At 35.6% G+C, this 15,794-nt stretch overlaps 1 protein-coding gene across 8 annotated transcripts in view; it reads right to left on the reverse strand.

Moving 5' to 3' along the window:
• Positions 1–15,794, reverse strand: part of ST7 (suppression of tumorigenicity 7) — a 233,914-nt gene that overhangs the window by 171,649 nt on the left and 46,471 nt on the right. The window contains exon 1 of one of the 8 annotated variants that reach the window (XM_045564844.1): positions 14,069–14,367. The exons of 5 other annotated variants lie outside the window; for them this stretch is intronic. In XM_045564844.1, the coding sequence (XP_045420800.1) occupies positions 14,069–14,081 (13 nt within the window). In that variant the 5' untranslated portion in view covers positions 14,082–14,367. Of the gene's footprint in view, positions 1–14,068; positions 14,375–15,794 lie in introns of those variants that run through there. 2 more of the 8 variants (XM_045564845.1, XM_045564843.1) reach the window with 2 other exon arrangements.

The raw sequence follows: 15,794 nt of genomic DNA on the forward strand, positions 1-15,794 counted from the left end.
AATATGAAATGGTATAAGCACTTTGGAAAATGGTTTGGCAGTTTCTCAACAATAGCATTCCTAGGTATCTCCACATGAGAAATGAAAACATATGTCCACATAAAGAAATATACATGAATGTTTATACATACAGCTTTATTCATAAGAACCCCAAACAGAAATCAACTCAGCATAGACAGGTAGATGGATGAGCCAATTACATTAATGTCTAGTACCCAGCAATAAAAAGAACTGAAATACTAACAGCTACAACAACATGGCTGAAAATATTATACTGAGCGAAAGACGTCAAAAACAAAAGAACAGTTGACCCTTGAACAATACAGGTTTGATCCACCTAGATCCACTTATGTGCAGATTTTCTTCCCTCTCTGCAACCCCTGAGATAAGACCAACCTTTTGTCTTCCTACTCTTGCACAGCCAATCAACATGAAGATGACAAGGATGAAGACCTTTATGATGATTCACTTCCTTTTAATGAACAGTAAATACATTTTCTCTCCCCTATGATATTTTAAATAATATTTTTTTCTATAGCTTACTTTATTATAAGAATACAGTATATAACACATGTAACATACAAAATATGTGTTAATCGACTGTTTATGTTATCAGTAAGGCCTTCCAGTCAAAAGTAGGCTATTAGTAGTTAAGTTTTGGGGGAATCGAAAGTTATACATGGATTTTAAACTGCATGGGGGGGGGTTCCCCTAATCCCCGCATTTTTGCCTACAATCCCAGCAGAGCTCCAAGTCCACAGTCAGCCTCAACTGATAGCTCCAGTTATCCTGGACCTCCAGCTCAGGTGAGGCTTTAGGTGACTATGGCACTGACAGAAATCTAACTGCAACTGCATGAGAGATCCTTCATGAGAACCACCAGTGTGGTCCAGTCAACCCACAGAACTATGAAAGATAATAAGTAATACATACTTGTTTTAAGCTAATGTGTATTGGGGTAGTTTGTTGGGCAGCAATAGGTAACAAACATTGTTATACTAAATCAAGTCGAGGAAATTTCACATGAGAAATTCAGACTTCTGAGGCAAGTCCAGGCTTGGACCTTCCATGTGTATCACTGGGTTAGACCCTACCAAAGACTTCCCAGTCTAGAACAGTCACTGTTGTTCTAGAAGTAACCAGAGGTAGTAAAGAATACTCCAATGGAGTCAGTCATTGTGACTTCCTAATCCATATGCATTCCAGTCAGGCTCACTACTGTCCAAAATATGCCCAAATTCCTGAATTTTAACAGTGTGAAACCCTCACCAAAAAAAATGGGAAATAACTTTTCTAGTTCTTAAAATTACATCAGGATTGCAAACAATTCTTAGTTTTCATGCTGTAAATAAATTGATGGTTATAGTAACTCATTATTTTTATTTAATAACCTTTAAAAATGGTAAGTGAACTTAGATTACACATAGGCAAGTTATCAGTATATAGTAAATTATCAGTATATGGCAGTTCACGCACTAACAAATTTTGGCTTAGTAATAAAACTCCATATGCTACTATTCTATTTGTGTCACCTGCTCCTGCTCCTGCTCCTGCTCTGAAGGGTGATAATTAAGAGTTGTTCACTGACATGCTTTTGACATGTGCCAGTTACATGTGATACTTCTTAGCCTAGAAAATTTTATTAAATTTAATATTAACCCCCTACAAGCCCACACAGCATATTTTCAATAATATTACCTTAATCCACAGCAGATTCAAATTTTAAAGAATATGAATGCCTGATATATGCCAGGTACCCTACCACGCTCTGGGGATATATCTTCAACTGATGTAAACTTCATTCAAAAAAGACCAGTGGTGGCTCTGCATCATTAACCCATTAACATTACTGAGAACCACAATGTGACACAGAATGGTGTACTTTATATCTAAAGGAACATTTCTGGAACACTTAAGATTCCTAATTTTTTTTCCTAATTCAGTAAGTATTTTTAAGTTTATTTAAATATTTATCTATATGACTATTACTCAACTAACATGGAAAACACTTGCATGATGAAGTGTTTTAAGTGGAGAACATTCCAGCCTTTAGTGACTTAAGCCAACGCTGCAACAGCATTGTGACCAATCAATGATATCTGCCATGGGGCTACTAGTAAGAAACACATTGGGCATTTGCCAGCCTTGACCCATTTCATCAATTTCATGCAGTTTTCTGCCTTCAGATCTCCTACTGGGTCCCTTTAAAGATTTCCATGATGGAAATTCCAGTCTTCCAATCAGCCTTAGGAACTGACATTTCCCTTTCTTTAGCCAGTCTTCCCCACTGCTGGACTCTACTCTCCACAGATGTCCCTTGATATCCCCACCCTGGTGCAGATGCCCTGGCCCCAAAAGGCCAATTTCCCTAACACCAAGAGTTCATTGGATAAGCCACACTTTGAGCTTAGATGATAGATGACCAAACTCTGGTAGAATGCGGTGGAACCATAATTTGAATCCAGGCAATTGAAAGCCAGGGTCTCTGCACTTATTGCTCCATGTGGCATGTAGTTGCTGCCATTTCTACGACATGCATTAAATTGCACCTACATATTTCAATTCATAATTATTTGAGTCTGTTAGTAATACAAATAAAATATAGTGAAAATCTTATAATTTACTATTCTAGCACAGTAAATGTGACTTTTAAATAATACAAAATTTGTGTATTTTCTAGTTAAAAACATATTAATACATGTGTTAATTAGTGCTTTATATTGACTAGAAAAAAATGGGGGGATATCAATACCTTCCACAATAGCAACAAAAAAAATGACCATACAATTCATAGTCTAGTATCCCATATAGTCTTATATGGAAAGTTTAACAGTAAACTTTGAACATAATTTAATGCAGTGACTATTATTAATGTTTAAAAATACACATGATCAGTAACTTTTCCAGCTCAGCATCCATAACAATGAATTCTATTCACATCCTGTGTAACTCCATGGGGATTCTATGGGGAAAGTTCCCATATATGGTAATTTTCTCCATAGACTCACCACAGTTTATACAGGATATGAATCTGGTCAATTGTGACAATGAAGACAACAAATCACTGAAAACTCTTATGTAATTTTTGCTGAACAAACTACAGACTAACAATTAGGGAGACCAATACTGAAGGGAAAATAAGAAATCGGAGAACTTAAAAATAACCATGGGTATTTTTATTCCATTTCTGTACAAGCAGAAGTACATAAATATCCAGAAAAACATTCCTATCTTATTTAGTTGAAAATATTCTATTGATAGTAAAAATTACAATGTTAACTATTAACAGCCAAGAAACCCAAAAGTAAATTTCATATCAGAATGTATGTTGTCAGAAGCAAAGAAAGGATGATACAGTAAGATGAGTCAAAAATGTTACATGAGCCTTAGCTTTCCAAGCTCTTATATAACTGTATCCCAATATAAGACCCTGTAATGCTTAATTATTTTTTCACATTTATGACTTTAGCAGTCTATGGTATTCTACTTATCTAAAGTCATATAATGACATTTTTCTTTTACATTCAATGCTCTAAGTTCAGACTTAGAGGTATGTTTTTGTGTATACACTTAGCTATTTCTATTTTGTTTTAAGTAAGATGAAAGCATCTAAAATCCAATACAGCTAAATCTAACAACCAGATTAAAGTTGTAGGAAAGGAAAATGGCTGGTATTCCTAAATTAACTAGTTTAATATGACAAATATCAGTGAAAGGGAAAACAAAATAAGAGTACTAAAATGCCAAACATACTACCAGCAAAAACAGCAGTATCTGACACAATTATTTAATAACTGGGTGCTTATTTTGAGAATTGATCCAGTTGTGAATAGCCATTTGTGAATGACCATAGTCACTATTCACATTTCAGCCAATTCACAGAAATTACACCAAAACAATAGACCCAAGTTTAATCTCACATGTGACCAGCTGCCAAGAATGGCCCTGAGTACACATAAGAGCATGACTCATTATTTCTTATCCAGGAGATGTCTGTTTAATTACAGTATCTTGGTGACCTAATATTGCTGGAGTATATTCATTTGACTCTCTCTCACACAATGGCTCCAAAAATTGAGATAATTACCTTGCTCTTGGTAACATGGTACCACACTATTAAAACTCAGAAGCAGTCAATTCCAACTTAATGCACTCATCAGTAATGAAAATAAAAGGCAACAGCTGCACTTTTGGTGCCCATCAAAAAGAAATCGCATGGGGCATCACATGTCCTCCAAATCCTTTCTAGCAGCTGGCTACCTACCCATGGTGATATGAACATCCAGAGAATGGCAGGGAAGATGTGTGGACCAGCCACACCAGAGCTAAAGAGAACTCCTGACCCCCTGATACACCCATCCACTATTCCCCATCTCCACTAAGCTCAGGTTGGGTGGATCTTACCTAAGCTTTGTTGGTACTTTGGTGATTTCTTTATACCCTATGCAGATTCTCTAGAAGTTCTGTTTAATTTATTGTAACTCCAAGAAAATTATGGGAGGAGGGATTAAAATTGATGCTGTTTTGCCCCAGGGACATCCCGTTTCTCAGCAGGTAAGGTGTTGCTCTCTTCACTGGACTAATAAGGCAGGTGCTTTGGAAGACACATTAATGTTAGACCAGGGCACAATTCCCACCACAGTACATCTTAAATGGTACCCTTGAGAATTGAAAAAGTTAAACATGGGAGGGAGAAAAGAGAAGAACTGAGCCCAATAAATGCTAATTGAATAAATATTCATCATACTTAAAGTATCTACTCTTTGGAGAATAGCTGGCTTTATCAGGGAGGATGTAACCAAATGGTGGCAGCGCAAAACCAGTATTCCTTACTCCAGAAAAACAAAAGATGAAAATTTTTTTCTCCCTTTCTCCATAAAAATTTTTTCTCCTCTTAAAAATTCTAAGAGGAATTTTTTTAATTCTGTGGAGTTTAATCAATTTATTTTAAAATATAAACTATCATGAAATCAAATTAAGTACTCCAAATATGCATTTTTTCAGACTATGTCTTCCAGGTCAAAGGCTTGAACCCCCAAATATGCATTTTAATGACGACCTACCTCTACAAAACTTTATTGATACTACTTTCTTCTTATACCTAAATTATTCTGATGACAGCAGATAAAGAATAGAAATACTATTCTCATTTTTAGACATGGGAAATTTCAGTAAAGGAAAAAAGCTCAGTGAAATACATCAAGATTTTAACAAGCAGTTACAGAAGCTATACTTCCCGCTTTGTAATGATTAGTCTATACATACTACAGAACAATTCCATTTCAAAGTGGCCCAAAATAGATTGACTGTGGCCAATCCATACAACTGTGGGAGATTTAGATCCACTAAGTTAAAGAGATGAGACTGGTACAGTTGGAGATATTGACTAAAATGATGTCAGACATAAAAGACCATTTATTAATTATATTGCCATAGCTGTGTAACTCTATAGTTTTGATGAACTACGGCTACTCTTCTAGACATATTTTTTGGAATTTTAGAGGCTTTTTTAATTTTTTGATTGTTTGGGGGGAGGTTGTCAAACCAAGTATCAAAATAATATTATTTTAGGGAGACAGAATATGTTATAATGTGATACCCAGGCAACTGTAAATTCCTGACCTCAAAGGTTTGAAACATAAATTCAACTTAATTAATCCAATATTTTAAAAATCAAGACATTTCCTTCTCTTACAGGCAAAGAGCAAGGCAGAGAGCAAGAAAATTTAAAAGAGACATTTACGACGAGAATATATAGCATCAGGAGTCAGAATAGTGGTTGCCTTTTCACAAGAAGGGGAAGTAATATTTATTAACTGGGAAGGGCCACAAGAGAACTTCCGGGGGAAATGGAAATATTCTACATTTTGATCTGGGCAGTGGCTCCATGGGCAAAAATTCACTGAGCTGCATGCTTAGACCTATGCATTTTACTGTATGTAAACCATATCTCAATTTAAAAAGTAAAAGCATCCACATACAAGTAAGGCACTGCAACCAGAAATCAAAAAAAAGAATCATGAAAGCAAAATAAGTTAGAAAAAATTTAACCCTTTCCAGGACCTAACACAGCATTGTATACAGGATAGATAAATATTTCTTAAAACGATTTAGTAAGAACACCCTAGGTGGTTGAGTTCCCTTCTGAACTAATTAGAATTTCAGCTGTGACTATTTTTCTGAATATTCTAAATACAGATAGTTTCAAGGCTATAAAATAGCCTCCAAAAGAATGAAATCAAAGGCCCAGAGAGCTATGCCTCAAAACACAAAGAAAATACACTTGTCTTAACTCTGAATGCAGACTTAGGGAATCTTCTTATCTAAAACAGGCAGTCCATTTTCAACACATAATATCCACCGACAGGAAGAAGCTACGTTTGGTAGATTGCTTGCTTCTAGTGATAAGCAAGAAACAAAACTTAATACTCAGTAAAGGTAAAAAAAAAAAAAAAAAAAAATGCTAAAAATCTGCATGATAGTATTCTGTACTCTGAATGGTATTCTGTTCTGCTCAGTAATCTGGTAGCTATGGAGACCAAAAGCAGCAAACAGTTTTGAAACATATCACAAAGCACATAAGTAATATTATCAAAAGATCAGGTTTGACTATCAAGAAAGGCTGTGTGTCTAATTGGTAAAACTGGCCAGCAAATGTTAGAGTCACCAGTCCAAGAACCCAAAGACTCCCACACTGAGTTCCAACTTCTACTTTCAGCTAAACGAAGTAACAGGACTAATTTTTTACCATATAAATATTTCTGTCCATACCTAGGCTCCCACTTAAGCAAAATTTCATGACTGAAATAAAACTGGAAGGTCTGTGCCACCTAATAATCTATTTCCATTTCTTGGATGATAATAATTCTAAATGTACCATTAAGTGAATTCAAAAATTATTTTTAAATTATTAGGAAATAATATTGTCACATGCTGAATGGGCTATTTTATATCACAGTTATTCTATCACAATTTTTATTAGGCAATGTGGTAGTTTCAGAGATGGGAAGCTTCCACAGTGAAACAACAAAAATAATTAACCTTTTAAAAAAGCCAATCAAGAAACAAAAGAACGGAGGATTATTAGCTCTCTTGAAATGCTACTATTCTGCAATAATTATCAGCTAATTATTCACACTGATCACCTGAGATCAGAAAGTAAAGGTCAAATTACAAGTTCATAAGGAATAGATTTCCTAAATTCCTGTCCTAACTCCCTTCTCCCTGGCAATGATAATTGCCTTGCCAATGTTTAATGCTCTAGGCCAGCAGATTGAGTCTCTTAGAAATTCTTAATTGTCATCTTTGCTTGTAGATGATGACAAAATATTCTGCAGAACCTATACAGGTACATTGACAAGTTATATTATTCTATACCCAACATGAAATAATTCTCAAATAGGGTGGTTATCAATTCTAGCTGTCTACAACTGCTGTTCTGTCTAACCCATTGTGCAGGGCCTGCTCTGCACCAAAGCAATTTCCTTGTATAAGTTTTAAGAAAGATACAACACTGCTGGACTGTGATGCTAGCCAGCATATCAAAATTGAAGCTATTGTGAAAAAAAATCCATCTTCAAATATAAAGCTATTTATAAATATGGAGGAAGAATATGTAATGATACTTTTCTCTGTTTAGATGAAAAATGTAAGCACTTCTTTCCTTTCGAATAAACACTATCATTTCAGATCCTCCTAGTATATCTATTTTAGGGTTTAAGCACCATTACTGAGCCCACAACAATAGATCAGTGACAGGCCTGATCCCATCAATTAACACATTCTGGGGAGGCTGCCGGATTCCGGATCCCGCCTTCCTACCTCCCTCTTGGAGGCCTGGTTTTGACACATTGACATCCGTGGCCCTGAGGATGAATAACCCAGTCAAGGGGAATCCCTTTCCTGAGACCAATTCCTTTGTAATTAGAGCCAATATACAAAACGTCATTAATGACCTAAGGCAAAGTGGTAAGAACTCCAAGCCAATGAAACCATGACAGCAAGCAGATTTCTAAATAGCAGAGAAGTAGGATCCATTTACTTACATGAAGATTCAGTGCCAAACATGGCTGGCTCCAGAGGCTGCCTTTTAAAAAATTAGACGAAAAGAAAAAAAAAAAAAAATGAAGAAAAAGCCAGGAGAGCGTGTGAGCCTGTGAGGGTGAAGAGATGAGCCGGCTACACAGCAGGGGTCATGCAGCCAGACAATGCAGTTCAAGCTGTGTCCAGCTGCCAGATTCTCCTCTTACGAGCTTCAGTTTTCTCCCGTGTGACTGAAGAGCAAGGTCTCTTACGGCACCAAAAACCGAAGAGCTGCTTTGGAAAATCCACTAGGCAAAGGCAGGCCGACGTGGCTCCTGTGGGATGCAGTGAAGCAAGACTAGGTAGCAGCAGGGGCAGGTCTGGGAGCAGCAGCAACAGCGGATACTGCAATCCCCAGCCCTGCTGTAGCAATAAGACAATAGCAGGGCTTATGCATACGCTGGATGACGTCAGGGACACTGCACAGACCAACTGCGCTGCTTGAGCCAGAGGCTCCAGGGGCTCCAGGGGAGCAGCGCGATTCAAAGGGGAATTCCTTTGTCACAAAATGCACAAGGCCAAGAGCCACGTATATATTCCCTCTCCTGAGGAGTTCTTCATCCTGTGACACCAGGCAGTAAAAGAGACCTCAAAGAAATTTAAATATTGGCTTTAAAGCAACTAACCACAAAGACATCATGCAGATCAGCGTTCTTGGTTTTATGCAGCAAAGAGAACTTTCCAAGGGAATTAAGAAGATCAGAAATAAGAAAAATAATCTACCTTTGAAAGTAATTACGGAAGAGTTCATTGTTATTTTCTCTAAGTTTATGGTAGATTGACAGACCAAGGGTTGTACACTCAATCACAAATGTGAAAATAGATGTACTAACATTCTGGGCATTTAAATACACACAAATGTAACAGTAAAAATAATAGCATAGGTACTTAGAACACTGCTTGGCACACAGTGAGCACTCAGATGTTAGTGATTACATTATCAGTTATTTTGCAACTATTATTCAAATGTGAAAATCACTGCTCTAGGAATATATTTATGTACATATATTTCTCCTATTTCTTCATTTTGCCTTACGTGAATTTCTATCATTTTCCAGAGTAATTCAGTATTTTAAGGCTATGTGCACACATCTGTGTACACCTGTCTATGAACGGGCATTTGTGACCAACATATTATATTTCTTTTTAATCTACCCACACAGAGAAATAATTGAAGAGAACCAGAGTAGTGGCTCACGCCTGTAATCCTAGTACTTTGGGAGGCCAAGGTGGGAAGATCACTTGAGGCCAGGGGGTCAAGACCAGCCTGAGCAACATAGCAAGATCCCCATCTCTACAAAAGAAAAAAATTTTTTAAGAAATAATTGAAGATATTAATATTTTGTCTCTTGACTTCTGTCACTGGACAGATAAAAGTCTTCCTGTATTATGTTATTCTTAGAAATCTGTTTTTTAAAAAATATTTAGAAGTCTATGAACTTTCATTAGAATGCCTATCCAACATAAGCAAAGAAAGTTTTGTTTTAATGTTTTAAAAATACAAACATGCACAAGAAGTGAATATATATGCATATGTAATCTCATAATCCCACACTTTTTATATCATATATAGTAGGAAGTTCCAGAGTTCAAGTCTCCTCTCCACCCATTCATCCAAGGTATACATCATTTCCAATAATTTCTTATGTTTACAAAGACCCATCTTTATATATGTACAGTTTTTAAACATTAAATTCTGGTGTGAATGTGGAACTGTAACTTACCATCTAAAATATCATTAGTGGCTTTTCTGGTCAGTATATGTAGTATCTACCTTATCCTTTTAGTGGGTGGGTAAGATTTCATTGTATGAATGTACCATAATTTATTCAAGGTAACTTGACAGTTAGCTTACTGAAAATGCTGAATCATTAAAAAGAAATAGTGATAATGCTACATAAGGTAAAGAATAAACCTTTTGTTGTGTGAAAGAATGACAATAGCTAATAATTACTGAGTGTTTACTATGTGCCAGGCACTATTCTGGGAACTTTACATGTATTAACTCATTTAATCTTCATCATAACTCTACAAGGTAGATACCACTATTATCCACATTTGACAGATGGTAAAATAATTTGCCAAAGTCACGCAGGTGGTAAATGATATTCTGGTATACAAGCCCAAGTCTGTTTCTAAAGCAATGCTCTTAACCACTCTATCATAATACCTCTTGAACAATGAATAAATAATTGCCAAAATATATTTTAAGTATTCAACTGAAATGAAGGGAAAATAGAAGCTGAAAATGTGGAGGAAAATAATCCTTAAAAGAGAAAAATCACCAGAGAAAACTAAAAATGACAGGAAGACTACCGAAAATTGCAGGAATTAATAAAAATGTATACCTTCAAAAATAATCAGTCAGGTCAACAACCAAGGGGGAATATCAAAAATGGTGTTGAGATAAAACTGTAGGAAGTGGGAAAGGGCAATACATTTCAAAAGGGTTGAACCTTAAAGCCAAAATATAACCTTATATAGATCTATTTAAAATTGTGTATGAGATGTTATATATGAATAGTCACTCAAACGGTGAATGGACATGCCCATCACAAAGGCAAGAGAGGAAGTAGAATGAGAAAGTGGTCCCTAGGTAAGAGGTATTTTCAAACAGAAACTATGGTCTATATGCAATAAATAACTGCTTTGACAACTTATTTATGTTGCTCCTTTTTTCAGTTCATATGTGGAGTGGTGTGTGTTGTGTATGTATATATGTGTATATATGTGAAAATACATTCTTCTGAGGGTGTATATTTATTTCTTGGTGCAGACTTCTAAGAGTAAGTTAAAGGCTGTAATATTTTTCAAGAAGTCTACTTTTTAGACTGTAACAGGATCAGTATGTTAAAAAACATCAGGTGTCTCACTTGCCAGCCAAATTGCACACAAATCACATCCTCTGATTCCTATGAAGGTTTCTGTAACCTGGAAGCCTGAGGTGTCTCTAAGCACTTTAGAAGGCTTGGATCCACATCACTGAAGACCTATCTTTTACAAAAATGATTCCAAAAGTTTAGTTCGCTCCAATTCTATCCTCTAGCCAGCTCAGAGAATGAACACAAATTTTTATGTGTTGCCTAAGGAAAATGTAATGAAGGAAAATGAAGGAAGAATAAAACTGATCTGATGTCCCTCACTGTCCCCTCTTCAAAAAATCATACATTTCAAAACAAAAGTGATCTATGGATTATCCATTCTATCTAATTATTCCTGCCTGTGATCTTGCTCTTCCATTAATACAGGCAATATTATTAATTTCAAGATAAAATGAGCAATGAAAGATTAACATTCAAAATAATTTTGTGGTCAAAAAATAATCATTAAATTAGAATGCTATTGATAAAGAAGCATAAGTGAAAATCTTAAAGTAAGTCAATAGTCAATTTTAAAGGAAACCCTATTCATGCTTTCACTCAACGACTATTTCCTGGGATCCTAATGTTCTACATTTTAGGAGTACAGCCATGAACAAACTCCCTCCCCTATGGAACGTATAATCCAGTGGGCGAGACACACAGACAAACACACAATATGTCAAGTGATGGTACATATTATGAAGAAAGAAGAATTAAAGAATAAAGACTAATTGAATGGGAAGGTTATTTTAGGTAAAACTGTCAAGAAAGGCTACTAAAAAGAGACCTGAAAAAAATCTCATGCATAACATGGAAGTAAGAGTATTCCATGCAAAGGCCTTGAACAGAAGTATTTTTGGCTCCTTAAGTTTTTTTTTACAATAAATCTATTCTTGAATCATCAAATATCAATTTGCTAGTAAGATGTCCCCTTCAGTGCTACGGTGATGCCATCAGAACAAAAGTGTTTGTCCTAAATTGTGCTGACAGCAAAATAAATTCTTTCTAATCAAAAAAAAAAAATCGGTGTGCCATGAACTGAGTTGTTCTCTTCAAAGTTTAATGGATTAAATGTAGCTATATTTGCAAATGTGTAAATGTTTATGAAAATCACTATAGAATATTCAAAATAGCTTCCTACCACATCAGTTAATGTAATTAATGTATTCATTAATGTGGTAAAAATTTAATCTCATTTTACAGCACACACTACATTTGAAAGTGTCCTATCTGTGAATGTCTCTAAAACCACCTCCTTTGTTTACATTTAGGTTTTTAATGTCTATTTAGCATGTTAAAGTTATACGGCTTACTTTAAAACAACAGAGGAATGTTTTAACAGCAATATACAAACTATAGAAAAATGAAAGAATTAATCAATGATTATGTTCTTTGGGGGGAAAAAAGATACATATTTACAATAAAAAGTGTACGCTAAGGCCAGGCGTTGTGGCTCGTACCTGTAATCCTAGCACTTTGGGAAGCCAAGGTGGGAGGGTAGGTTGAGGCCAGGAGTCCGAGACCAGCCTGAGCAAGAGAGAGACCCCCATCTATACAAAAAAACAGAAACATTAGCCAGGCATAGTGGCTTGCACCTGTAGTCCCAGCTACTCAGGAGGCTGAGGCAGGAGGATTGTTTGAGCCCAGGAGTTTGAGATTTCAGTAGGCTATGATGATGCCACTGCACTCTAGCCCAAGGTGACAGAGTGAGGCCCTGTCCCCAACCCCCCCCCAAAAAGTATACTTATAGAAAAGCTCTCTGGTAGGATTTTACAAATTTTATTTCTTTGCATATGGGTATAAAGAGTGTTACTTCTTGCTTTAACATAATAGAATAACCCTTCTAAAAAACAGGTAAATTTCATTTCAGAACCCTAGAATAAAAGTATATTAATCTTATGGGGAAAAGAAAATCAAAATACACACACACACACACACACACACACAAATACAGGTATACTTGCTTTAAAGAAACTCTAAGATAAAAAATGAAAAATTTATAGAACAAATCTTTTTAGGGCAACTAACTGCTTTAAAATGTTTTATCTTCAAAAAGTAGTCACCAAAGTCCTTTAAATAGCAAGCATTTTAAATTACCAATTTCCCAAAAATTTTATTTGTATACCATAACTAGCTGTCTTGCCAAAGGTCCATCTACAGGTCTAAAGGGATCATTAATAAATACTATGTAAGCAGAGTACAATCTGAATGCACACTGGGACTTTTATCACACTGGGTATGGAAGGTGGGTCTGCACTAGAGGAAAACTCTTCCAAAAGCCTTTGGAACTAAAGGAACTTTAGTTTAAAAGCAGTCTGTCAACAGCATCATCATTACCCAAAAGTTCAAATTTAGGGTAATGTAATTCTGAATTGGTTACACAAATTTTGGGCAAAGACTTATGTCCTTGCCTCCTCACTTCTTCACCTCCCACCCACACTTTCACCCCACCCGATCTAAGGGAATCCCCACTTACTCAGCAAGCAACCACCCACCCATGGTTAGGATCAACCTAACTTGATTCCTGAACCTGTACCAATCTACCATTTGGTGAAACCAGAAATTGAGAACACGGCTCTGCAATTTAAAAAAGGAAGAGGCTAGTTATCCATGAGAAAAACCAGGACACACCTACACTCAGAAAATGTAAGATAAAAACTGAAATTCTCCAATTCACTTCATTATGTTAACACCATCTAAAAGATTGGGCCACACACAAGCACAAAATCACCACCACAATGCCAAAAATATTTAAAACAAACCAGAAACTCTCTGTACACTGTGTATATTTTATTCCCTATGTGGCATAATCTGAACTGAGATGTTTGTGCTTTAAACCTTTGGGCCCAGAGGGGACAAATATGGATTAATTATGGGTTGTAATTTATTTTAAGTCTGTTTGAAAATGACCCAACAGAAATAAAGAAACAACAAGGGTATGTCTGAGAAATTCCCTTAAGTGCTTAGCCTAAAGTAATCACAATTTACATAAAACAAATTCATACATACTCAGGAATAAATTGATGCATAATACTTTTAAAAGTACATGTACAACCAACAATTTTTAAAATATTATTTTTTAAGTAATTCTACATGACTGGAAAATATTTTAAATTTGATTTTACCTGTATAATCCATAATGAAGCAGTAAGCAGGAAGCCGAGTATTTTCCAGACTACAACTCCTAACAGCCACAAAATGAAACGGCTCCCGGGTCTGGCAAACCACTTCTGGGGAAACCTCCTGCCATGTGACACGAAGCACACCCACACTTCTGCTTATCTTGACTCAAGCTGCAACAGCAACGGCCAGGGCTCTGCTCTCCTTTGTCTGTTCTTTTAAAGCTGTCCTTAGAAAAGTCTCTCTTAGAAAAAAGCCATTATTTCTTCCCATGTCGTTCCTCTATTAATTATTCAGTTAAAACTAGGGGGAAAAAAGTCTCTTATTTCACTAAGTGAAAAGAACACAAGATACCCATATTTCATCCTAGCACTTAATGATACAAAGCCATATAATCTGAAAGGGGTCAGCATCCAAATTTTTAGTCCTCATTTTGTCATTATGTTCATTCATTTTATAGTACATATGCACACTTGATCCATGTGAAACACACTGGATTAATGTGAAAACAAACCTAATAAAGGTGATGAACGAACAATCCTTTAAAGCATATCTAAGACCTTGAAATCATTTATCCACGACATCAAATGGAAAGGACATAGGTCATTACTGAGAGACACTCTGTCTGATGTAATCTTTAATGTCACATTGCCACATACCCTGAGCCATCTTTTCCCTCATTGCCAATTGCTTTGATCTTGAGTATGTCCTAGCTAACACTTTAAATAAACTTTAACAATGGCTACTTCACTTGATACAATTCTTCGCCTTGCCAAAAGACAAAACATAAACAATTTTTTCAATTTTTTATCAGTTTTCATTTTTTGTTTCAAGCAACCTGAATGGTTCAACAATTTCCAATTGCAGCTACTTTGAAGAAAAAGTATTGGTTGTTTAGAATGGTTTTGCTGGAGCAGTGGAATGTTTTGCTTTTATTTTATTACTTTCTTTTCCACTGAATAAGTTTCTCCATAAGAAATTATAACATTGACAATACTATGAAATATGATTTCTAATTTTCAATATATTATCAAAAGTGTATAGTACACAAATCTGGGTTAAATGTTATCATTTAACAGATCTGCACAATAATTTTACAAAAGGAAATGAGAAAGCATCACTTCACTCAGTCATCTAGTCAATGCTTCATTACCATAAGCAGAGCCCATCATACCACCATTCTGCTAACAGTCAAATGCTGTTAATTCTCATCAACCTCACCTGTCACTGTTGCTGAAACAGCCCCTCTCACTTCTCAGGCCTTAATTCTCTTTTATCTTAATCTAATTTACAGATTGGGAAGCTTTTCATGAGCTTTAACAATCTGATATAGTTTCTGCCTGGTAATTAAGATGTGTAAATGGCTAAAATATTAATATCATGATTGTTCTAAAATGGCAAGCTCAAAATGCTTGACAATAACTATCTTAATTTCCACAAAACTTACAAGTGTGCTGATTGCCATTATCAGATGTCACATGAAATGAAATTTTATGCCTTTCACAATTTAGTTCTGTTAGCATGGGTTTTTAAAGTTCTTATCTAATTATTTGAGTAGCATTATTTTAAGAGTGGTTTTATTTTTATGTTCTATAAATCTTGTTTAAGTCACAGATATTTTAAGGAAGTGCATTTTACTGATAGAATGAGACCAAATGAGCTTTAACAATCTGATATAGTTTCTGCCTGGTAATTAAGATGTGTAAATGGCTAAAATATTAATATCATGAT

Source organism: Lemur catta, chromosome 11 (assembly GCF_020740605.2).
Source record: "Lemur catta isolate mLemCat1 chromosome 11, mLemCat1.pri, whole genome shotgun sequence".
NCBI lineage: Eukaryota > Metazoa > Chordata > Mammalia > Primates > Lemuridae > Lemur > Lemur catta.